General features: G+C 43.5%; 2 protein-coding genes across 51 annotated transcripts in view; both read right to left on the bottom strand.

Annotated features, from left to right (window-relative positions):
- The window catches only part of LOC127009976 (C-1-tetrahydrofolate synthase, cytoplasmic-like), an 81,856-nt gene extending 59,379 nt beyond the window's left edge, over positions 1-22,477 (bottom strand). For 49 of the 50 annotated variants that reach the window (XM_050883650.1, XM_050883649.1, XM_050883602.1 and 46 more), the window contains exons 1-18: positions 20,942-21,046; positions 15,194-15,247; positions 14,438-14,522; positions 13,812-13,925; positions 12,590-12,726; positions 11,428-11,523; positions 10,810-10,951; positions 9,130-9,241; positions 8,432-8,493; positions 7,785-7,948; positions 7,106-7,279; positions 6,183-6,319; positions 4,892-5,106; positions 3,916-4,033; positions 3,368-3,585; positions 2,429-2,584; positions 1,359-1,562; positions 717-820 (exon numbers count right to left, since the gene is read on the bottom strand). In XM_050883650.1, the coding sequence (XP_050739607.1) occupies positions 717-820; positions 1,359-1,562; positions 2,429-2,584; positions 3,368-3,585; positions 3,916-4,033; positions 4,892-5,106; positions 6,183-6,319; positions 7,106-7,279; positions 7,785-7,948; positions 8,432-8,493; positions 9,130-9,241; positions 10,810-10,951; positions 11,428-11,523; positions 12,590-12,726; positions 13,812-13,925; positions 14,438-14,522; positions 15,194-15,246 (2,291 nt within the window). In that variant the 5' untranslated portion in view covers position 15,247; positions 20,942-21,046. Of the gene's footprint in view, positions 1-716; positions 821-1,358; positions 1,563-2,428; positions 2,585-3,367; positions 3,586-3,915; positions 4,034-4,891; positions 5,107-6,182; positions 6,320-7,105; positions 7,280-7,784; positions 7,949-8,431; positions 8,494-9,129; positions 9,242-10,809; positions 10,952-11,427; positions 11,524-12,589; positions 12,727-13,811; positions 13,926-14,437; positions 14,523-15,193; positions 15,248-20,941; positions 21,047-22,414 lie in introns of those variants that run through there. The other variant, XM_050883607.1, reaches the window with a different exon arrangement.
- A 2,150-nt stretch (positions 22,478-24,627) lies between these two features.
- Positions 24,628-25,360, bottom strand: part of LOC127010217 (putative neural-cadherin 2) — a 126,030-nt gene continuing 125,297 nt past the window's right edge. The window contains exon 30 of the mRNA XM_050884095.1: positions 24,628-25,360. This exon is cut by the window's right edge and continues 447 nt beyond it. The gene's annotated coding sequence lies outside the window, so the exon portion shown is untranslated.

Here is a 25,360-nt window from a genome sequence, read left to right on the forward strand (position 1 = left end):
ATAATGAGATAAACAGGAGAAAGATAAGAAGGAACAAGAAAAGGAGAGTGAAGAGAATAATGAGAAAAAGGAATAACAAAAAAAAGAGATAAGAGATGATGATACGTTAGTGAAAAGAGAAGGATTGAGATGCAGAGGATAAGGAAAAAGAGGAAAAGAATAACAGGAAGAGTGGAAAGAGAAGAGATAGAGATAGTGGTTGGTTAGTGAAACGAGGAAGAGGAGAATTGAGATGGATAGGATAAGGAAAAAGAGAAAAGGAGAAGGAACAGTAGGAAAACAAGGAGGAGGAGGAGGGTGATAGGGGTGATAAGAACATACAAAAAACAAATAGAGATAAGAGGCAGTAGTGGGTTGTTGATAAAAGGTAGAGAAGAAGAACCATATATAAAGGAAAGCAGGAAAAGGAGGAGGAAAGGAAAATAAGAAAAAAACATGAGGCAGTGAAAGATTGGCATGAAAAAGTGGAGAAGAAAGATGAAGAAAAGAGAGCAGGAAAAAGAAGAAGAGGAGGAGGAGGAGGAGGAAAAGGAAAGGAAGATAAGAAAAACAAGAAGAGGCAGTAAACAGTTGGTGCGAAAAGGAAGAGGAAGAGAAAGATCAAGAAATAATAGAGAAAACGTAAGGAAAATTCATTGTAACATAAACTTAGGTAAATATTAAAAAAATGACTATACAGAGAGAGAGAGAGAGAGAGAGAGAGAACGAACACTCACACAAATTTGTTGATGGCCACCACCACGGGAACGCCAAACATTAGGCCGTTTTCGATCTGCTTCTTGAGGTTGCTGAAGCCAGCCTCCACCAGCCCCAAATCCTCCTGAGAAAGAGATGGAGAGAGAGAAAAAAAGATAGTGAGAGAGAGAGAGTGTATATGATTGCTGCACCCTAGCCTAACCTTACTGCACATCTGATACCTCACACACCCTTACCTCACCTTACACACCCTTACTTTAATACCGATACAGTGTTGCCAGATGTCCGCCCCTAGCCTATTGTATTTATCAATTTCCGCGCCATAAACTGTCTCCTGGGGGCTAGTAACTAGATTAATTAATAGTTCTCGTTGAAATGGTTAATTACTGATGTGTTTTGGGGATAGTTAAGTGTCAGAAAATGGCAAGTACTATGGGGTGGATAGGGTGAACTGGCAACGATATGATATGTAAGAACTGGATATTGTACCCTAATCTGATCTAACCTTACTACACATACTATGCCCAACATCCCTACACATTCTAACTTATAGGACTTAATTCTCTACAGTCATTTCAGTCATAACTAAAAATGGCGTCCAAATTAGTGACTGTATCCTAACCTAACCTCATCTTACCACACTTGACACCTTAACGCCCCACCTTAGTGTACTCTGCAGCCAGCGGTGTGCCAGGGGTGACGGCTGGCCCTCCACCGTGCATCTTCAAGGCCCTGACCGAAGCCACCAGCACCGCAGCGTTCGGCACCAGTCCAGAGTAACGGCACTTGATGTTGAAGAACTTTTCCATGCCGATGTCTGCCCCGAACCCGGCCTCTGTTACCACGATGCCGTCCTCGCCCACAAGCTGCGGCGGAGATGGAGGGACGGAAGTTTGTTTGTTTATCATTTTATGGCGATGGAAGGAATGGAATGTGATGTGGGTAGTTAGTTAACCCAGTAGCAGCGACGGGCCAAATTTGTGCCATGATATAAACCCCCCAAAATAGATGATGCATAAACTGATCACAAATGCTTTGATATATATTATGAATTGGTTTACGTGAGTGATGATTTTTTCTCATTTTTCTCGCTTAGAAGGACCATTAAGAAACATGATCCCCGCTGCTACTGGGTTAAAAGTAGCTTATTTATGTTCTGTTTTGAGGTGGAGTGTAAAAAGAGTGAAGATTAGTTTGTTTGCTTATTTTCTTACGGCAATGGAAGCAATGGAGTCTGATGTGGGGAGTCAGTTTAAAGTTGCTTATGTTCGGAAGTGGAGTGTAAAAAGAGTGAAGATTGCAAAATGAGAAAATTGGACACACACACACATTTTTCCTTTCTCCCATCCTCTCTTACACACATGAGTAATCACTCTTTCCCTCCCTTTTCCTCTCCCTCTCCCACTCCCCCTTTCTTTCCCTCCCTTTCCTTCCCTCTCTCCCTTCCTTTCACACACACACACACAAATCATAAGCTTTCCCTTCCCTTTCCCTCTCCCACTCCCCCTCTCTTTCCCTCCCTTTCCTTCCCTCTCTCCCTTCCTTTCACACACACACACACACACACACACACAAATCATAACCTTTCCCTTCCCTTTCCCTCTCCCACTCCCCCTCTCTTTCCCTCCCTTTCCTTCCCTCTCACCCTTCCTCTTTCCCACACAAAAAACATCACCTTTCCCTTTCCTCTCCCTCTGTGTCTCTCTACCCCTTCCCCTCCTCTTCCACACACCTTGAGGGCAATGTGGTCGGCCAGGATGGAGGAGCTCCCGTGGGCAATGTTGGCGAAGGGGCCGGTGTGGACGAAGACGGGCGTCCCCTCCAGGGTCTGCATCAGGTTGGGCTTGATGGCGTCCTTCAGCAGCACCGTTAAGGCCCCGCTGGCTCCCTGTGACGAGGGGGACAAAGACGGGTGGATTTATTTATTTGTTTTTTTTATTTATCCCTTGACTGCGGATTTCCTACAAGGAGGAGGACGATGATGGGTGGATTTACTTATGTTTTTTTATTTAACGAGGAAGGTCGGTGGAATAGAACAAAAGAAGATCAAGAGTTTAGTGAGAGAGAGAGAGAGAGAGAGAGAGAGAGAGAGAGAGAGAGAGAGAGTATATTAGAGAGAGATAATGAAGATGAAGTGAAATAATAAACCAATGAATAACACAAAAAATATCAGTTAAGTGGATTGAGAAAGGTGGAGGTGGTGGAGTCTGACCCCGAGAACGGAAGAAGATGGACTATACATAAACAAGAAAAAGGATAAATGAAATAAACCAATGATGAAGACAAAAAATATCAGTTAACTTTTTTTTTTACAACAAAGGAGACAGCTCAAGGGCACAAAAAAAAGGAAACAATAATAAAAAAAAGCCCGCTACTCGCTGCTCCTACAAAAAAGAATCAAGAGGTGGTCGAGAGAGAGATCAATTTCACGAGGAGGCGAGGTGTCCTGATACCGAAGTGGATCGAGAAAGGTGGAGGTGGTGGAGTCTGACCCCGAGAACGGAAGAAGATGGACTAGTTTCTTGCTCTTTCGTGCATTATATATATCCAACTTTTTCCCATACCATTCCTCAAAACATTAATTCCTCCATATTTTTCCTCTCAAGTTCCCCCATCCTCTTCAGTACCCAAACATCATTATCCTAACCCTACAAACGGAAATACTAATCACCAGGTCCTCGGCAGTGACAGGGTTCCCGGAGGTGTCAGAGCCTACCACCACCCGGCCCAGCATCTCCCTCATGTCCGGCAGAGAGGTGGTGAGGGAGAGGATGGCCATGAGCTCGCTGGCCACGCTGATGTCGAACTGGCACTCCCGGGTGTGGCCCTTCTCGGTGGGGCTCTGGCCGATGGTGATCTTACGTAGGAAGCGGTCGTTGGTGTCCAAGACTGTGGCGGGAACGGAAGTGGAGGAGGAGAGAATAAAAAATAAATAAAAAAAATAAATAAATAAAATAAATAAATAAATAAAAATAAAAAATAGTCGTCCCTCAAATAGTACGGTTTCCAATAGTTCAGTTTCGTTTTTTTTAGGATTTTTGAATTTCCCGAACTATTGGAAACCGTACTATTTGATGGCCGACTGTAAATAAATAAATAAATAAATAATAAGTAAAAAAAAGAGAAAAAAATATCAAATTCATAAAAAAATCTCAGACTATCTAACACTAAACCCCTTTCTCTGACCCCTCCCTTGACCTTTGACCTCCCATGACCCACCGCGCTGCCAGGTGATGGTGGCCGGGTCGATGTCGAGGCGGGCGAACTTGGTGACCTCCTCCGGTGTCAGCTTGTCCGGGTCAGTCTCCGTGATGCCCAGCTTCTTGAGGCGGTTCAGCTGTGTTGGGAGGAGGAGGAGGAGGAGGAAGAGGAGGTGGAGAAAGAGGAGGTGGAGAAAGAGGAGGTGGAGAAGGAGGAGGAGGTGGAGAAGGAGGAGGAGGAGGATAAAGAAGAGAGAGAATGAGGGAGGAAGAGAGAAGGGGAAAGGAAGAGGAAAGAGGACAAGGGTGAGAGGGGAATATAAGGGAGGAGGAGGAGGAGGAGGAAGAGATCAACAAGAAGGATGATGTGGGAGGAAGAGGAGGAGGAAGAGAGGAAGAGAAAAGAGGAGTTGAAGGAGGATAAGAAGGACAAGGAGGAGGAGGAACAGAGAGGAAGATGAAGAGGAGGAACAGAGAGGAAGAGGAGGAGAAGGAATGGAAAAGGAAGATGAAGAGGAGGAAGATCAAGAAGGATAAGGAGGAGGGAGGAAGATGGGGAGGAAGAAATAACAATAATAAATACAAATACAATAAGGTTTAATAGATTATAATACAATAGTTTATCTTCATTCTCTCTCTCTCTCTCTCTCTCTCACACATTAATTCCTGCCTCTCCAATCTCTATTACATACTCACTTTACCTTCCTCTGTCTCTCCCTCTCTCTTACATAGGCCTATATATACATCTCTCTCTCTCTCTCTCTCTCTCTCTCTCTCTCTCTATCTATTTCTCTCTCTCTCTCTCTCTCTCTCTCTCTCTCTCTCTCTCTCTCTTCTTATGCACTAAACTCTACCTCGCTCCTTCATCTTACCACCACACTCACTCTCTCTCTCTCTCTCTCTCTCTCTCTCTCTCTCTTACACACACCCTCTCTCTTGGACACTTAACTCTATCTTCCTCTCTCTCACACACCTACACACCTGCCAAATCTTACCTGTATGGGCGAGAACTTCCGCACACCTTTCACCTTCGGCACCAGGCGGTTGTAGAGGGCCTGGTCGGTTTGGGTGGACTCGTGGAACATCCGGGCATCCAGTTGGGCGGCCAGGAGGTTGTTGGCGGCTGTGATGGCGTGGATGTCTCCGGTGAGGTGGAGGTTGAATTCATCCATGGGTATGACCTGGGAGTAGCCCCCCCCTGCGGCGCCACCTGAGGAATGGGTGATGGTTGATTGGTTGTTTGGTGATGGGTGATACTCTTTTTTTTTTTTTCTTTGTCAAACATACTCGTAACTCTCTCCTCTGAACACATACATTAAATTAATCCTATGTTTTTCCCTTCCTTTCCTTATTTCTTTCCTCTCTCTCTCTCTCTCTCTCTCTCTCTCTCTCTCTCTCTCTCTCCACTGTCCCTTTTACCCCATTCACTTTATCAGCCTTCTTTTCTTTTTCCTTAATATATATAACCATTAAAACAATCCCTTACTTCCCCTTTCTTCCAGTCAAATTTTACTCTTCCCCTTTCTTCCAGTCACAATGCACTCCTTCCCTTCCTTCTTCCACTTTTTTCCAGTCACATTTTACTCTTCCCCTTTCTTCCAGTCACAATTCACTCCTTCCCTTCCTTCCTCCACTTTCTTCCAGTCAAATTTTATTCTTCCCCTTTCTTCCAGTCACAATTCACTCCTTCCCTTCCTTCTTCCACTTTTTTCCAGTCAAATTTTACTCTTCCCCTTTCTTCCAGTCACAATTCCTTCCTTCCTTCTTCCACTTTTTTCCAGTCAAATTTTACTCTTCCCCTTTCTTCCAGTCACAATTCACTCCTTCCCTTCCTTCTTCCACTTTTTTCCAGTCAAATTTTACTCTTCCCCTTTCTTCCAGTCACAATTCACTCCTTCCCTTCCTTCTTCCACTTTTTTCCAGTCAAATTTTACTCTTCCCCTTTCTTCCAGTCACAATTCACTCCTTCCCTTCCTTCTTCCACTTTTTTCCAGTCAAATTTTACTCTTCCCCTTTCTTCCAGTCACAATTCACTCCTTCCCTTCCTTCTTCCACTTTTTTCCAGTCAAATTTTACTCTTCCCCTTACTCCTCCCCTTTCCATTACTCTTTAGCCATACAAATTCATCAACCAAGTCCCTTTACCCTCATTTTCTTAACTATACAAAATCCCAACTCCATTCTCTTGCCACAGCCCCATCAAACCCTTTATTCTTCCTCTCCCAGGCTTACCCTACTCCTCCCCTTACCTCAACCCCTTCCCCTCCCTTCCCTTAGCATCACGTACCCTTGATTCCGAAGGTGGGTCCCTGGGAAGGTTGGCGGACACAGGCGAACACATTCTTCTTGAGGTGAGCGCCCAGGGCCTGTGTTATGCCGATGGTCGTGGTGCTCTTGCCTTCCCCGAGTGGAGTGGGGGTGATGCTGGAGGTGGAGAGGAGGGGAGAGGAAGGGAAGAAAAGGGGAGAGAAGGGAAGAGGAGGGTAAGAAAAGGGGAGAGAAGGGTAAGAAAAGGGGAGAGAAGGGAAGAGGAGAGATGCAGCATGGAAAGGAGGGGAGGAGAGTGAAATAAAAGGGAGAGGAGGGGAGATAAATGGATAGAGAGGAAAGGGAGAGGAGGGGAGAGAAAGGGAGGAGGGGAGAAAATTGGAATAGAAGGGAGGAAAAAGAAATGGAATAAAGAAATGGGGAGAGAGATTTGGAATGGACAGGAGGGGAAAGGAGGAGAAAGGAGAGGTAAGGAGAGATGGGAAGAAGAGGAGGTGAGGAGAAAGAGAGAAAAGATGAGAAGAGGAAAGGAAAAAGGACAAGGAAGAAATGAGATAAAGAAGAGGAGAGAGAGGATAGGAGATAAGAGTAAATTAAAGGAATGAAGAGGAGGTAGAAGCAAGAAGGAGAAAAAGAAAGTGGAGAAAGGAATGAAAAGGGAGAATGAATGAAAGGAGAGGAGAAAAAAATGTTAGATAAGCAACAAGAAATAACTACATGAATCTCTCTCTCACACACACACACACACACACACACACACACACACATTCAACCACCTTTCAACTATACCATAAAACACACACACACACAACCGAACACACTCACTTCACCCTCTTAAAACACACACACACAACCTAACACATTCATCCCACCCTCTTAACACACACACACACACACACACACACACACACTGACACCCTTCCCCTCCCCCCTAACACTCACCCAGCCACCACCACATATTTCCCACTCTTCTGGGACTTGAGGCGGTCCAGAATCTCGAGCTTGACCTTCGCCTTCTTGTTGCCGTAAGCCTCTAACTCCGTGTCCAAAAGTCCGATCTCCGAGGCCAGGTCTGTGATGTCCTTTGGGGTCTGTGCGCGGGCCACCTCGATGTCGCTGTTTGGGGTGGGAGAGGATGTTGTAGGGTTAGGATAATGATGTTTGGGTACTGAAGAGGATGGGGGACCTTGAGAGGAAAAATATGGAGGAATTAATGTTTTGAGGAATGGTATGGGAAAAAGTTGGATATATATAATGCACGAAAGAGCAAGAAACTAGATCACAGTGAAATAAATAAAGTAAACAAATGGAATATTAGCAAAAAATGACAACAAAAAATACACAAAAAAAAAACAAAAACAAAGAATGAAATGAAGTTAATCTACAGCAATAAAACAATAAGACCACATAAAAAATAAAAAAAATAATAAATAAATAAATGAAATAAAGAAAAAAAAAATCAACAGAAATAAACAAGAAAACAAAGCAAAACAAAAACAAAAAGACATGAAAAAAATAAAATAAAATAAACCAATCACACCAACCACCCAACCGAACCAACCCATCACAACATAACCAAACTCAACCCAACCAACACCTTGCAACCCCTCAACGCACTCACCTCGGCACCTTCTCCAGGGGGTTGATGGGCAGGTATGAGAGCCTCCACGCCTTGGCCCTCATCTTAGCCATGGCCTTCTGTGCCGAGAGGACCGTGTTGTTCATGAGCATCGCCACCGTCATGGGGCCCACACCTCCCGGCACTGGGGTGATGACCGACGCTACCTGTGGGGGGGGTGAGGTGGTGATGAGGAGTTAGAGGGTGATGACTTAGTGGTGGTGTTGATGGATGGTGATGGGATGCCTGAGGTGGTGGTGAGGGATATATTGGTGAGTTTAGATGCTTGTCAGTCAGTTAGTCAGCAAGTCAGTCAACTAACAAAGAATAGATAAATAATATGCGCTGTCAGTCAGTCAATAAGCCAAACACTCAATCAGTCAACCTATCAATCAGTCATTCAGTCAAACAATAAATCAATCAGTCAGTCAACCCATCATTCTGTCAATCTATCAGTCAACCAATTATCCAGTGAGTCCAGGCAATGAATATATAACTTAATCAATCCATCAATCTATAAGTCAACCAATTAATCAGTCATTCAGTCAAGCCAATTTGTCCATTTATCAGCCAATCAATCTGTCAAGTCATTCAGTGTAGTAATAAATTGATACATCCGTCAGTCTATCAGTCAATCTATCCACACCCACCTTGGAAGCCTCTGCATAGTCCACATCCCCAACCAGCCTGGAGCCGGACTTCTTGGTGGAGTCTGGAGTGGAGCCAAACAAGACGGAAAAAAAAAACAGGAGTATTAGTGAAGCGACTGGCTATTTCGCTTTTATTTTTTAGCAAGGGGAAGGAGAGGAAGTAGAGTGAGAGGATGTTGTTGTAGAGTGGAGAAAAGCAGAGAGGAGTATAAGTGAAATGACCCAGAGAAAAAAGGGTAGTATTGGCAAAACAACCCACTTTTTCATTTATCTATAGCAAGGGAAAGGACTGGAAGCAGAGTGGAAGGGTGGAGTGAAAGAGTGGAGGAAGAGAAAGGAGAAAACACAGAAGTACGAATGAAACGAACCACTTCTTTATTTTATATTTAGCGAGGGAAAGGAGTGGAAGCAGAGTGGAAGGGTGGAGTGATGGAGTGGAGGAGAACGAGAGGAGAAAAATTAAATCAAGGTATGATCAAGACAAAAAAAAACAATATATACAAGACAAATAAGGACAACACACACATGACTAATAAAAACAAAACAAAAAATAATTAAGCACATAAAACAGAGCCAACAAAAATAAAACACAAGAACAATAAAAGAGAACACAAAATTAAATAAAAGAACAAAAATAAATATACCAATAAAAGAATACAAAAATAACCACAAGAACAACAACAGGTAAGGGAACACACCTGGGATCGAGTTGATGCCACAGTCGATCACAACAGCTCCCGGCTTGACCCACGACCCCTTGACGAGCTCCGGGCTGCCGATACCCACCACCAGGATGTCCGCACTCTTGGCCTGGGGGTGAAGGGGTGTGGGCGTGAGGAAGGGAGGCAGAGGGTAGTTGGAAGAGGGAGAAGGTAGATGAGAGGGAATGGAAAGTAGGAAGTGAAGTGAGAGGGAAGGGAGAGGGAAGGGGAAGGATGAAAGGTATGAAGTGAAGTGAATAAAGGAAGAAGGAATGAGAGGAAAGAAGAGAGGTAATATGTATGTGAAAGGAGAGGGAAGTGCAAGGGAAGAAGTGGAAGAAGGTAGGAAAGGTAGGTATACATGTGTGTGGATGTCAGAGGAAGGAAAAGGGAGGGTGAATGAGAAGAAGAGCAGGGTAAATGAGCGTTTGTGAGAGCGAATGAAAAAACTGAAGAAAAGAAGGGTGGAAGGGTGAGCATTTACAAGGGAGGGAAAAGGAGAAAGAAGGGTGGAAGGGTGAGCATTTACAAGGGAGGGAAAGGGAGAATGAAGGCTGCAAGGGTGAGCATTTACAAGGGAGGGAAAGGGAGAAAGAAGGGTGGAAGGGTGAGCATTTACAAGGGAGGGAAAGGGAGAAAGAAGGCTGCAAGGGTGAGCATTTACAAGGGAGGGAAAGGGAGAAAGAAGGCTGAAAGGGTGAGCATTTACAAGGGAGGGAAAGGGAGAAAGAAGGCTGCAAGGGTGAGCATTTACAAGGGAGGGAAAGGGAGAAAGAAGGCTGCAAGGGTGAGCATTTGCAAGGGAGGGAAAGGGAGAAAGAAGGCTGCAAGGGTGAGCATTTGCAAGGGAGGGAAAGGGAGAAAGAAGGGTGGAAGGATGAGCATTTACAAGGGAGGGAAAGGGAGAAAGAAGGCTGCAAGGGTGAGCATTTACAAGGGAGGGAAAGGGAGAAAGAAGGGTGGAAGGGTGAGCATTTACAAGGGAGGGAAAGGAGAAAGTAGGGTGGTGGGGTGAGCATTTTCATGGGAGGGAAAGGGAGAAAGAAGGCTGCAAGGGTGAGCATTTACAAGGGAGGGAAAGGGAGAAAGAAGGGTGGAAGGGTGAGCATTTACAAGGGAGGGAAAGGGAGAATGAAGGCTGCAAGGGTGAGCATTTACAAGGGAGGGAAAGGGAGAAAGAAGGGTGGAAGGGTGAGCATTTACAAGGGAGGGAAAGGGAGAAAGAAGGCTGCAAGGGTGAGCATTTGCAAGGGAGGGAAAGGGAGAAAGAAGGCTGAAAGGGTGAGCATTTACAAGGGAGGGAAAGGGAGAAAGAAGGGTGGAAGGGTGAGCATTTACAAGGGAGGGAAAGGGAGAAAGAAGGCTGCAAGGGTGAGCATTTACAAGGGAGGGAAAGGGAGAAAGAAGGCTGAAAGGGTGAGCATTTACAAGGGAGGGAAAGGGAGAAAGAAGGCTGCAAGGGTGAGCATTTACAAGGGAGGGAAAGGGAGAAAGAAGGCTGAAAGGGTGAGCATTTGCAAGGGAGGGAAAGGGAGAAAGAAGGGTGGAAGGATGAGCATTTACAAGGGAGGGAAAGGGAGAAAGAAGGGTGGAAGGATGAGCATTTACAAGGGAGGGAAAGGGAGAGTAAAGAGACAAGGGACCAGGAAGAATAAGGTCAGAGGGGCACATACTTACAGTCTCGGGCAGGTTGGCGGTGCGCGAGTGGCAGGTGGTGACAGTTGCATGGTGCCACTTCAGAAGCTCCGCCATTGGTGTGCCCACGATCTTGCTGCGGCCAATCACCACAGCCTTGGCACCTTTGATCTCCGCCCCTGACCTGTGTGTGTGTGTGTGTGTGTGTGTGTGTGTGTGTGTTAGCGGAAGAGGATTTATTTAACTTTATTTTTTCACTTCATCTCGTTTTCTTTGTAATAGATGATTTTCATTTTTGTTTAGTTTGATTGAATTTTTGGGTTTTGCATGCATATATATGAATTTATTTACATGTCTACTTTATTTTTTTCTTTAATTATTTACTTTATTTGACTGTTTAGTTTTATTTAATCATTTATCTGCTTATTTATTTACTTAGTTATTCATTTATTCCATTTGCTTATCAATCAAGCTCAAGGGCAACAACAACAACAACAACAACAACAACAAAAAGGTTAAAAAAAAAAAGCCCGCTAATCGTTGTTCCCACTTTTTGTGTGCATGTCTGTTATTAATGGTTAAGTTTTTATTTTGTATGCATATTTCTTTATTTTTTGTGACTGAGTGCTTCTAATCTCTCTCTCTCTCTCTCTCTCTCACCGGCGGATGAGCTCCATGCATCCGTTGGGCGTGCAGGGCAGGAAGCCAGCATCCAGCGTGCCGTGGGAGAGGCGACCGGCGTTGGTGGTGGTCAAGCTGTGGGGGGGGGGGGGTGGAAGTGTGTGAAAGAAAGGAGAATGGGTGGCAAGGAAGGGTGTTAGGAGGTGGCAGGATGGATGCATGGAAGGGGGAGAGGAAGGAAAGATGGAAGAAGGGATGATAAGGGATGTGAAGATGGAGAAAGACCAAGAGGAAAGAAAGCATAGGGATGGAGGGATGTGAGGTTAGGGGATGTAAAAATAGAAGGGGGAGAGAGCAAAGTACTGCATTAAAACCCTGGAATCATTATTATGCAATGGACATAAATAAATAAACTAACACAAAAAGCTTAAAAATGAAAAGAAAATTAGCAAAAAGCTGACTGAATCGTGATGCCAAAATAAGACTACATAAAATTAGTAAACATATATATATAGAACAAAGTGCTTAACCCCTTGACTGCGAATTTCCTACTAGAAGACATCACCAAGCTACAGAAATGGAACAAAAAGTGGCTGCTACAATTCAATGAAGAAAAATGTAAAGTCATGCATCTTGGGAGGGGATATCCAGCACACCAATACCACATGGGAAACATTCCACTATCCACCACAGAGGAAGAGAAAGACCTGGGAGTGTATGTTACCAGGGTACCAGTGAAGGGATATCCAGCACACTAATACCACATGGGAAACACTCCACTATCCACCACAGAGGCAGAGAAAGACCTGGGAGTGTATGTTACCAGGCTACCAGTGAAGGGGTATCCAGCACACCAATACCACATGGGAAACACTCCACTATCCACCACAGAGGAAGAGAAAGACCTGGGACTATATGTTACCAGGCTACCAGTGAAGGCCAAATCCGTGCCAATCGCAGCGGATGGGTTAAAAAAGATACATAGCGAACATACAAACCTAGAGCCACTGAAGGATAAACTGACTAACATAGAGAATAAAGAAAAAACAGAAAAAGAAAACAGCTAACAAAACATACACATCCTAATCCCAAAACAGAAACAAAAAAATGGGAATGAAAGAGAAACGAACACAGAAAATGAAAATGAGAGAGGAAGAGAAAAGAACAGAGATAGACAAGCAACAAGGCAGAGCAAACGCACCCATCCACGTCCTTTTCAGGGGAGACGGTATCCAGCACAAGATCCGAGTCAATCTTCTCCTCGCAGTCCAATGGCATCTGTATGATCATGCCGTGGATGTTGGGGTCGGAGTTCAGCTTCTTGATCTGCTGCACCAACTGAAAACAAGGCATTATTATTATTATTATCATTATTATTATTGCTTATCGTGAATGATGAATATGAGAAGGAAGATATGAGGAGGCTGAACATCACGGAAGAAATGGCTATGGACCGGCAACAGTGGAGGAGGCTCATATCCCGTCCAAACCCACCATAGGGAATAATTGGACGTTAAACAATGATGATGATGAATATGAGAAGGAAGAGGGAGATGAGAATAGAATAGAAAGGAAGGAAAGAAGAACTAACCGAAGGAAATGGGAAAGGAAGGAGAGGGGGAGGTAAGGGTAAAAATAGAAAGGAATTGACTAGCTAAGCGGAAGGGAGAAGAAAAGAGGAGCCAGAGGAGGAGGGGTTGCCTTAAAGTTAAAACATATACATTTACTTATTCTTGAGATAAATAAATAAAGTTAGGATTTTGTTTTAAGGTAGGGGACTTTAATAGAGAAGAACAATGGTTTAATGGGAGGTAGTGAAAGAAAATGGGGTAAGGGTTGCCAGGGGGGAGCTTTAACCCTTAGATGGCAGAACCCTATATAGACGGTCCAAAATTTAGCCCATCAGTTTTGTATGGTAGAAATATAACAGCACTTCCAGATTACGGTAGAATCTATATATAGACGATAGTTAAAACACCTCTATATTTATGCTACGGTCCTAAGGTCGGCAATGACTATATGTAGACGGTTAATATTGGGGGGGAGCTACTCTTCAAATACTCTCGCCGTCTAAGGGTTAAGGGGGATACTCTAAAATTAAGGGAAATTGGGTCAGGGTTGCCTTAAGAATATGAACCTAGGTGTTGAGATAAGTGGAGGTCATATGATGTGGTGTTGGTAATAGTGCTTGGAGGGCAGCGTTGCCAAATTATCGTACTCATCGCATTTCATTTTCGTAGTTGCTGACCGATAACTACAACAACAAAGAACGAAAAACATCAATATTCAACAGTTTTAGCACTAACTTTGATTTCCTCACGTTACTTGTGTAGGTACGAGAGTTTGAGGCATAAAAACGATAGATACGATATGTGGTTAATACGATAATTTGGCAGCGTAGTTGGAGGGATGAGAACACACACCTGGGCCTGCGTGATGGTGCGAGGGAACTTGATATGCTGTGCCTTGATCCCAATCTCCTCAGCGGCCTTCACCTTCATGCGGATATACACATTGCTGTCCTCGCGCCCTCCGACCTGCAGCGGCAACGGCAATGAGTAAATAAACAAATAAATAATGAATGAATGTATGAAGAAAACTAACTAAATAAATAAGTATATGAATGAATGAATGAATGTATGAAGAGAAACTAACTAAATAAGTATATGAAGAAAGAAACTACACTAAAGAAATGGTTATATAAAGAATCTAAAGAAGTAAACAGATAAAGAAAAAAATAAATAGATAAGTGAATATATATAAAGAAAAACTACAAATAAATGAATAAACTAGTAAAAAAATGGATATAAAGAAACTAAACACAAAAATGAATAAAGAAAGAAAGAAATTAAATAAACAATAAATAAATAAATGAATATACAAAGAAATAAACTAAATAAAAAGAAAACATGAAAAAAAAAACAAAAAAACTAAATAGCAAAATAAGCTGAATACATAAGAGAAACAAACAATTATTAGTGAGAGTATTAATCCAGGTGTGTTTCATAATGAAGGTGGTCCAATTAGCACAGAAGCACCTGGCACACACCTGCACGATGGCCAGGCCGGGCACGAAGTCAGGGTTCTCTTCCTTGAGCTGCTGGACCTGTTCTTGCAGCTTGTTCCGCACATCCCTGAAAACACACACACACACACACACACACACACACACACAAAGAAAGACAGATTATAATTTCTTTTTAATATGTAATAACAGTAACTTGTATTCATTCACCCTACATAAGAACACAGGTATAAGGTGGAGAAAATATAATGATAACTCTTACAATGATTATGTCGAGTGATGATTTAATATGTAATAACAGTAACTTAAATTCATTCACCCTACATATGAACACAGGTAATAGGTGAAGTAAATATAGTGATAACTCTTACATATATATACACTACTGCTAACGATTATGTCGAGAGATGATTTCCGAGAAGTTAATTATGAGACAGTACCTTTGACGCCATTATAAGAAGCAGGTTAGGAGGTAAAAGAATGTAAATGTTAAAGTTGACAGAACAGACCACGTAAAATAATAATAATATAAATTTGGAAGGCTATGTGTATGAATTGGAAAAGATACCTAACACACAGCAACACAAAATTCAGAGTATACCTTTGACGCCATTATAAGAAGTAGGTTAGGAGGTAAAAGAATGTAAATGTTAAAGTTGACAGAACAGACCACGTAAAATAATAATATAAATTTGGAAGGCTATGTGTATGAATTGGAAAAGATACCTAACACACAGCAACACAAAATTCAGAGGACAATTCAACACATGCAACACTCACTGGGCCACCTCCTTCCCCAGCAACACACGCGCTGTCCCTGCTTCCGACGACATCCTGCAGAAAAATAAATAGAATGAATAAATAAATGAATAAATAAATAAAAAAGGTGATATGATAGGAAGGCTTTTTTGTTCTCATTTATTCATGGCCTTGAGTTGTTTCCTTTATTGTTAAAAAAATAATAATGGAGACTTTGAATGAAGGATATAACTGTACAAAAATAAATATAAATGAAAAGGAATAATGAATGAAAATAATGATATAAGGAGAAAAAAGTATTGCTATTAGTATGTATAAAAAATGGTGCCAGAAATAGAAGGGAAAAAGTGAAAATGCCAAAAAAGTGAAAAAAGTGTTGCCAAAATAGATGAATAAGTCTTGCTAGAAAGTGTTGCCCAAAAAAAGAGGAAAGGTGTTGCCCAAAAAAGATGAATAAGTCTTGCTATAAAAGAAGGGAAGGAAAGTGTTGCCAAAAAAGGGGTAAAGGTGTTGCCCCCCAAAAATGAATAAGTCTTGCTAGAAAAAAGGGAAGGAAAGTGTTGCCAAAAAAAGGGTAAAGGTGTTGCCCAAAAAAAGATGAATAAGTCTTGCTAGAAAAAAGGGAAGGAAAGTGTTGCCAAAAAAAGGGGAAAAGTGTTGCCAAGAAAAAAGAAAAAGTCTTGCTAGAAAAAAAGGGAAGGAAAGTGTTTCCTAAAAAAGGGGAAAGGTGTTGCCCAAAAAAGATGAATAAGTCTTGCTAGAAAAAAAAGGAAGGAAAGTGTTTCCAAAAAAAAGGGGAAAGGTGTTGCCCAAAAAAGATGATTATGTCTTGCTAGAAAAAAAAGGAAGGAAAGTGTTGCCAAAAAAAGGGGAAAAGTGTTGCCCCCCACAAATGAATGTCTTGCTAGAAAAAAAAGAGAAGGAAAGTGTTGCCAAAAAAAGGGGAAAGGTGTTGCCCCCCAAAAATGAATAAGTCTTGCTAGAAAAAAAAGGGAAGGAAAGTGTTGCCAAAAAAGGGGTAAAGGTGTTGCCCAAAAAAGATGAATAAGTCTGCTAGAAAAAAAGGGAAGGAAGGTGTTGCCAAAAAAGGGGAAAAGTGTTGCCCCCCAAAAATGAATAAGTCTTGCTAGAAAAAAAGGGAAGGAAAGTGTTGCCAAAAAAAGGGTAAAGATGTTGCCCCCCAAAAATGAATAAGTCTTGATAGAAAAAAAGGAAGGAAAGTGTTGCCAAAAAAAGGGGAAAAGTGTTGCCCAAAAAAGATGAATAAGTCTGCTAGAAAAAAAAGGGAAGGAAAGTGTTGCCAAAAAAAGGGGAAAAGTGTTGCCCCCCAAAAATGAATGTCTTGCTAGAAAAAAAGGGAAGGAAAGTGTTGCCAAAAAAAGGGGAAAAGTGTTGCCCCCCAAAAATGAATAAGTCTTGCTAGAAAAAAAGGGAAGGAAAGTGTTGCCAAAAAAAGGGGAAAAGTGTTGCCCCAAAAAATGAATAAGTCTTGCTAGAAAAAAAGGGAAGGAAAGTGTTGCCAAAAAAAGGGGAAAAGTGTTGCCCAAAAAGACGAATAAGTGTTGCCAGAATATGAAAGGGTAAATCTCCACCACCAATACTATCCCATTCTTCCCCTTAGTAACATACCCCTTGACCTTCCCACTGGGGTAAGAGATTATAGGAGTCATTCCGAAGGTCAAGAAAGCCATTTGGTTAAGAGATTTTAACACAAGCACGCACAGCAACACTATAAAAAAATTAAAAAGATATATGCTCTCCTTCCCCCCTTCCTCCTCTCATTCTCTCCGTCTCCCCTCCTCTCATTATCTTCTCCCTCCCCCTCCACTCTTATTCTCTCTCCATACCAGTACAAACTAGCTATAAGGAGTTCGTGGACTGTGGAGATGGGGAGGAGGGAGGGAAAGGGTTCGGGGAGGAGGGGAATACAGGTTCAGTTGAGTTCAATAGTAGGCGTGGGATGACCCTTGGCATCAGCTCGCACTAGACTGTTTATTCTTTAATTGCGCTGCAGTTCCTGTGTTTTTCGGTGTCTTGTTTTCCAGATAGTTTTAATATATTCTTTTCTTTCTTGTATATATTTGATTCTTTGTTTACCAAAAAGTAGTGATTCTGCTATTATTTTTTCTGTTATGAGAAGTTAGTTGTAAGTTCAATTTTATTCTTATATCTTCATATCTTGTACATTCTCAAAGAAAATGTTGTAATGTTTCCTTGTCACAATCATCATATATGGACATCGCTCACTCTTTCCTTGGTAGCCATTTCTCCAGTTTAAACTTAGCGTGAATTGGTTCTCGCTCTCATCATTAACCTTGATTCTTCAGTGTTGTCTATCCAGCTTTCTTCTTCTATATTACTCTTGTATTTTCTGGATATACTTAGTGTAGATTTCTGTTCCGCTGGTGGGGAAGATATGGTGGTGAGAGGGAGGGGAGGAGAGGGAAGGGGAGGTAGAGAGAGGGGTGGTGAAGAGTAAGATGGGAAGTAGGGAAGATATGGTGAAGAGAGGGAGGGGAGGAGAGGGAAGGGGAGGTATAGAGAGGGATGGTGAAGAGTAAGAGGGGAAATAGAGAGGAGAGGTGGTAGAGGAGGAAGAAAGAGGGAAATGAAGGGAAGAAAGGGAGGAAGGAGGGGGTGAAAGAGGAAGGAGGAATGAAAGGAAGGGGAGAAAAGAAAAGGAGGAGGAAGAGAAGAGAGAAAAGGAATCAAAGAGGGGAAGGAAGAGGAGGGAGAAAGGGGAGCGGGAGAAGGAAGGGGAGGAATGAAGAGGAGGAAAGTGAGGGAGAAAGGAAATGAAGGAGGGAAGGAAGGGGAGGAAGGGGGTGAGGAAGATGAAGGAAGAGGAGAGAAGGGGGTGAGGAAGATAAAGGAAGAGCGAGGAGAGAAGGGGGTGAGGAAGATGAAGGAAGAGGAGAGAAGGGGGTGAGGAAGATAAAGGAAGATCGAGGAGAGAAGGGGGTGAGGAAGATGAAGGAAGAGCAGAGAAGGGGGTGAGGAAGATGAAGGAAGAGGAGAGAAGGGGGTGAGGAAGATGAAGGAAGAGGAGAGAAGGGGGTGAGGAAGATGAAGGAAGAGAAGGGGGTGATGAAGATGGAGAGAGAGAGAGAAGGGGGTGAGGAAGATGAAGAGAGAGAGAGAGAGAGAGAGAGAGAGAGAGAGAGAGAGAGAGAGAGAGAGAGAGAGAGAGAGAGAGAGAGAGAAGAGGTCAGAGTGCAACGTACGACAATCTTCCAACACAACAACGAAAAACAAAGAAACTAAAACAAGAAAACTGAAAATATGGGAATCGATCAGTTTAATCATTTCCCTTCATAACATTAGTACCGTACCATTATCATTATTATCTAAACGTAATCATCTTAAGACGTTTACACAATGACAGACAGACAGGGAGGAGGAGAGGTAGCATTATACAAGCTGTAGAAGTGCTGATAAAAGATAAGTATGTGTGTGTGTGTGTGTGTGTGTGTGTGTGTGTGTGTGTGTTTGTTTGTGTGTGTGTGTGTGTTAACAAGCATTAGTATTGTATTGTTAGTAAGTTTGCAATGTCATGTGTTAAAATATTTAATCTCAAATATCTTTTCTGCACTGCTATTTACTGACACACACACACACACACACACACGGTCATTCCTTACATCAATAGTGTGTGTGTGTGTGTATGTGTGTGTGTGCATCGCTAAATTCTTGATGGTAACGCAATGAGTCGAGGTTGTTAACTATGAATCAGGGTAATTATCAAGCAATTATCTCTCTCTCTCTCACCTTCCTCCCTTTTCCCTCCCTCCCTCCTCCTCCTGTCCCTCTCCATCCTCCTCCATGCTCCTTCTAAACCGCCTATTCAGCTGACTCCTTTCCTCCTCCTCCTCCTCCTCCTCCTCCTCTTCCACTAGCATCTCTCCTCTCCCACACACATCTTCCCCTCTTCTTTAATCCTTCTCTTTCTTTATTTTCCACATGCCTTCATTATATGTGTCCGTGGTACAGTGGTTATCATGACTACCTACGAAACCGCTGGCCTGGGGTTCGAGTCAGTTGCTGCGTGTCTTTTTTCTTGCAGTAATCTTCACCCCAGCACTACCCCCTCTTCCCCAGCTCTTCTCCCCTCCCCCAGCCTCCCCAACGCTTGCATTCTCACTCTCCTCCATCCCCCTCTTCCCCAACGTCTTGAATTCTCTTCTCTTGTCTCTCCCCCCTTCCTCAGCCTCCTCTTCCCCCAAACTCTCAAACACTTGCATCCTCATCCTTCTCCATCCCCCTCTTCCCCAACGTCCCCTCTCCCATTATCTCTTCCCCCCTTCCTCAGCCCCCCACCCTCTCCCTATCTCTTCCACTCTCCTCTTCCCCACCTCTGCTTCCCTCCCCACTCTCCCAACTCTTGCATCTTCACCCTCTCCCCATCACCCATTTCCAATACGACTTCAATGCTCCCCGATCTTCTCTCCACCCCTTCCTCTCCCCAGTCTTGCATATGCCCCCCCCCCCCCTCCTACGTACCATTCCCCAACGCTTGCATTCTTCCCCCCCTTCTCCCCTTTCCCAGACTCTCCATCACCCCCTCGACCCCCGTACCCCACCTTAAATTCCTCAGCCTCCCCTCCCCTCCCCTCTTCCCCAACGCTTGCAAATCTCCCCTCCCCCAAACTCTTCATCTCTCCTACCCAACTTGCATGTTCTCCTTCCTTGCTTCCCTCCTCCCTTCATCTCCTCCCCTTCTCCCTACTCTTCTCCCTCCTCCTTCCTCAACTTTTCCATTCTCACCCCCCTTTACCTACCCTTCCTCAACTTCTCCCTCCCCTTCTTCAACGTTTGGCATGCTCTCCCTTACTCAGCGTTCCTCTCCCCCTTCCTCCCCATCCCCCTTACCCAGCCTAACCCTTACCCATCTTTTTTTCGCATGCTCCCCCCTTCTTACCCTTCCCCAGTCCCTCCTTCCACACCCAATCAGGCCATCGCCCCCAGTCCCCTCCCCTCCCCATTCCCCAGTCCCTCCTTCCTCACCCAACCACTGACCGGCTAGTAACAAACATAACATCTAAACTACCCATGAATTCCCACTAACCACGCCATGACAACCCCTCCCACGCCTACCACACACGCCCACGCCCACGCACACACGCCCAATGTACGTGGACGACCCGAAGGTAGTTTATTATTAATGGAAAAACGGATAAAATGACAGGCTTGGGGTGGATGGCAACCTTTGTGACCTTGAGAGAAGTTGATAGGTACTGTGTTAGGATAGTACTTTTAACGTACATATGAAGGTTTTACGTAAACTTGTAAGTAGTAAAGATGTACATGTGTAGACTTGAGAGTTCCTAAACATACACACATACGTACAAACAACTTACACACATGTACACATTTCATCAGTACACACACAAACATACATACACATGGTTTTGGTCTTGTTTTAATGTATACATGAAGATTTTACGTACATAATAGTTAAAAAAATACGTACATATGTATAGGTTTAAACTTTCACCAACACACACACACACACACACACAAACTTTCCTACACACAATTTTATATAATTTCGCTCTTCTTTTAATGTATACATGAACATTTCACGTACATAAAAGCATAAAAAAAACAATAAAAAAAAACGTACATAATATATAGGTTTGAACTTTCCATACACACACACACGTACACATAACCACTCATAATTTACACACCCACACATTCATTCCAATACGTACACAGCCTCAAGTACACACACACGTACACATATCCATACACATCCTCCATACTTACCCGTTAGTGAAGGAAAGAGGAGCTGAGGAGAGACACACCTTCCCCTTCCACGGCTGAACCCACTCTGGCTGGTGTTGCCAAGTCGAGCTCAGACCTTGGTAGTGTTTCCAGATGTCGCTAGATTGTTTGAAGTTATTCCTCTTCTTATGTAATTTTAAATGGTCTCTCGGCTAATTAATGTTTGTGATGTTATTAGATATGCTCGTTCTTTGCCCTGTCACATCCATTTCCTCAGGTAGTTGTATTCTCGGGTCTGAGTTAGCTTGCACTCCCTTTCAGTTTCCAGATGACATTTAATTCTCTCGTCCTATTTACTACTCCTATTTACTTATTTACTTCGTTTACCATCATTAGCTTCCTCTTCTCACTATTAAATCTTACCTCAAAATCTCTTCCATATTCTCCTACCACATCTAATAGACCAGATGTCGCTAGATTTTCCGAAGTTACTCCTCTAATAGAAAAATTAACATAGATTTTGACTGTTCTTCACAATCAATGCGTAGGGCACCTGTATAGAGATGCATAAATTACGTTTACCATCATTATCTTCCTCTTCTCACTATTAAATCTTACCCCAAAATCTCTTCCATTATTCTCCTACCACATCTAATAGACACCAGTTACCAGATGTCGCTAGATTTTCCGAAGTTACTCCTCTAATAGAAAAAATAACAGATTTTGACTGTTCTTCACAATCAATGCATAGGGCACCTGTATAGAGATGCATCAATTACTGTGCCTCGTCTTGTTCATCCTCGTATTTGTACTGAAAGCTCTGGAGATCGAGGGTTAATTGAAGCCATTTTTTCCTGCCTGGTTCAACAATCTCTTCAGCGGTTTAGTGAATCATATGCTTTGCTGCTTCATTTTCTTTCCCTAAACACATTGAATCTCTGCAATGGCCTAGAATTTATTTAAGAAAGATAGGAAAGATGTATTTTCTTCTTACTCGTGCTTGGAATTAAATAGCTGCCCAGTCTCTTCAGTTCACAAAATCACTTAGTAGTTTGTGAATCGTGCTCCGGTGCTTCATTTAACACACTGAACCTCTGCAATGGCCAAGGATTTATTTAAGAAAGATAGGAAAGATGTATATTTTCTTTTTACTCGTGCTAAACATGGAATTAAATAGCTGCCCAGTCTCTTCAGTTCACAAAATCACTTAGTAGTTTGTGAATCGTGCTCCGGTGCTTCATTTTCTCTCCCTAAACACATTGAATCTCTGCAATGGCCTAGAATTTATTTAAGAAAGATAGGAAAGACGTATTTTCTTCTTACTCGTGCTAAACATGGAATTATATAGCTGCCCACCATGGTATTTTCAGTTCATAAAATCACTATATTAGTTTGTGAATCGTGCTTCCATTCCTTTCCTTTAACACACTCACATAACTTACACACCTACATACATACATTCCAATACGTACACTGCCTCAAGTCTACACACACACACATATCCTCCATACTTACCCGTTAGTGAAGGAAAGAGGAGCTGAGGAGAGACACACCTTTACCCTACCACGGCTGAAACCACTCTGCCCGGTGTTGCCAAGGCGGCCAAGTCGAGCTCAGACCTTAGTGTTTCCAGATGTCGCTAGAGTGTTTGAGGTTATTCCTCTTTTTAATTAATTAAGAAAGATGGGAAAGACGAAGCACATTTTCCCTTCACTAAACACGGAATATATATCTATCCATCCACATTATAGTATTACTCTGGTTTTAGTTTTGAGTTCACAGCTGTATAAAAAAATCCCAACAGCTGTCTCATCCACCTTAATTATAACTGTTCGGTATAATTGTAGTGATTTTAATTAAAGGAGCCATTGAATCGTTAGTTATATCATAGATCTTGTAATTTGTTTGTCATACGGCAGAATTAGACAAATAATATGGATTTCTGTTATAAGTGTTCGGAGTGTGTCGAAGAGGCGTGATAAGGGAGACGGAGTGTCGGAGAGGCGTGATAAGGGAGACGGAGTGTGTCGGAGAGGCGTGATAAGGGAGACGGAGTGTGTCGGAGAAGCGTGATAAGGGAGACGGAGTGTGTCGGAGAGGCGTGATAAGGGAGACGGAGTGTGTCGGAGAGGCGTGACAAGGGAGACGGAGTGTGTCGGAGAGGCGTGATAAGGGAGACGGAGTGTGTCGGAGAGGCGTGATAAGGGAGACGGAGTGTGTCGGAGAGGCGTGATAAGGGAGACGGAGTGTGTCGGAGAGGCGTGATAAGGGAGACGGAGTGTGTCGGAGAGGCGTGATAAGGGAGACGGAGTGTGTCGGAGAGGCGTGATAAGGGAGACGGAGTGTGTCGGAGAGGCGTGATAAGGGAGACGGAGTGTGTCGGAGAGGCGTGATAAGGGAGACGGAGTGTCGGAGAGGCGTGATAAGGGAGAGGGAGTGTGTCGGAGAGGCGTGATAAGGGGGACTGAGTGTGTCGGAGAGGCGTGATAAGGGAGACGGAGTGTGTCGGAGAGGCGTGATAAGGGGGAGGGAGTGTGTCGGAGAGGCGTGATAAGGGAGACGGAGTGTGTCGGAGAGGCGTGATAAGGAGACGGAGTGTGTCGGAGAGGCGTGATAAGGGAGACGGAGGTGTCGAGAGGCGTGATAAGGGAGAGGGAGTGTCGGAGAGGCGTGATAAGGGAGACGGAGTGTGTCGGAGAGGCGTGATAAGGGAGACGGAGTGTGTTGGAGAGGCGTGATAAGGGGGAGGGAATGTGTTGGAGAGGCGTGATAAGGGAGACGGAGTGTGTCGGAGAGGCGTGATAAGGGAGACGGAGTGTGTCGGAGAGGCGTGATAAGGGAGACGGAGTGTGTCGGAGAGGCGTGATAAGGGAGACGGAGTGTGTCGGAGAGGCGTGATAAGGGAGACGGAATGTGTCGGAGAGGCGTGATAAGGGAGACGGAGTGTGTCGGAGAGGCGTGATAAGGGAGACGGAGTGTCGGAGAGGCGTGATAAGGGAGAGGAGGTGTCGGAGAGGCGTGACAAGGAGACGGAGGTGTCGGAGAGGCATGATAAGGGAGACGGAGTGTGTCGGAGAGGCGTGATAAGGGAGACGGAGTGTGTCGGAGAGGCATGATAAGGGAGACGGAGTGTGTCGGAGAGGCGTGATAAGGGAGACGGAGTGTGTCGGAGAGGCATGATAAGGGAGACGGAGTGTGTCGGAGAGGCATGATAAGGGAGACGGAGTGTGTCGGAGAGGCGTGATAAGGGAGAGGGAGTGTGTCGGAGAGGCGTGATAAGGGAGACGGAGTGTGTGCAAGTCTCCTCAGCAAATGTATATAGTGGGTGGGAAAACTGTTATTAGGCCTATCATAGAGATTCATGTAAGGGCATTGAGGGAAAGAAAATATAGTGATGAGATGAGAACGGATGATGATATGAAGAAATGGTGAGAAGGATGATATGATGAAATGGTGAGAATGATGCATGTGATGAAATGGTGAGAATATGATGAAATGATGAAAATGATATGAAATGGTGAAAATGACATGATGAAGTAGTGATATGATGGAATGATGAGAATGATGAAATGATGTTATGATGTGATGATATGATGAAATGATTGATGAAATTATATGATGAGAATATGAAATGATATGATGAAATAATGAAAACCCAGACCACACTTCACTATAAAACTATAATTATGTTCTTTCTTACACTTAGCAGGGAAAAACAATGACCAATATGACACAAGGAATAGATAACACTTTATTTGACACTCCAGGTACGGGACAGACACCTCGATCGCTTATTTGTACAGACGATAAAAAAAGTATATATATCCATTTCACACATCGGTATTTTTTTGTTAGTCCTCTTTCTTTTCTATTCAGACAGGATATAGTTTTTACACATTTATCACCATCATCATCATATTATTATTAGTGTTATTATTTGAGTCATATCATTGTTATCCAGAAAATTAACCCGTCCACTGCGATTGGCACGGATTTCACCTTCACTGGTAGCCTGGTAACATACACTCCCAGGTCTTTCTCTGCCTCTGTGGTGGATAGTGGAGTGTTTCCCATGTGGTATTGGTGTGCTGGATATCCCTTCACTGGTAGCCTGGTAACATACACTCCCAGGTCTTTCTCTGCCTCTGTGGTGGATAGTGGAGTGTTTCCCATGTGGTATTGGTGTGCTGGATATCCCTTCACTGGTAGCCTGGTCACATACACTCCCAGGTCTTTCTCTGCCTCTGTGGTGGATAGTACAGTGTTTCCCATGTGGTATTGGTGTGCTGGATTTCCCCTCCCAAGCTGCAGGACTTCACATTTTTCTTCAGTGAATTATAGCAGCCACTTTTTGCTCCATTCCTGTAGCTTGGTGATGTCTTCTGGTAGGAAATCCACAGTCAAGGGGTTAAAAAGGGAATGACCTCCACACTTATATTCTGGTAAGGTCAAAATTTATAA

The sequence above is a fragment of the Eriocheir sinensis genome, chromosome 42 (assembly GCF_024679095.1).
Source record: "Eriocheir sinensis breed Jianghai 21 chromosome 42, ASM2467909v1, whole genome shotgun sequence".
In the NCBI taxonomy this organism is placed as follows: Eukaryota; Metazoa; Arthropoda; class Malacostraca; order Decapoda; family Varunidae; genus Eriocheir; species Eriocheir sinensis.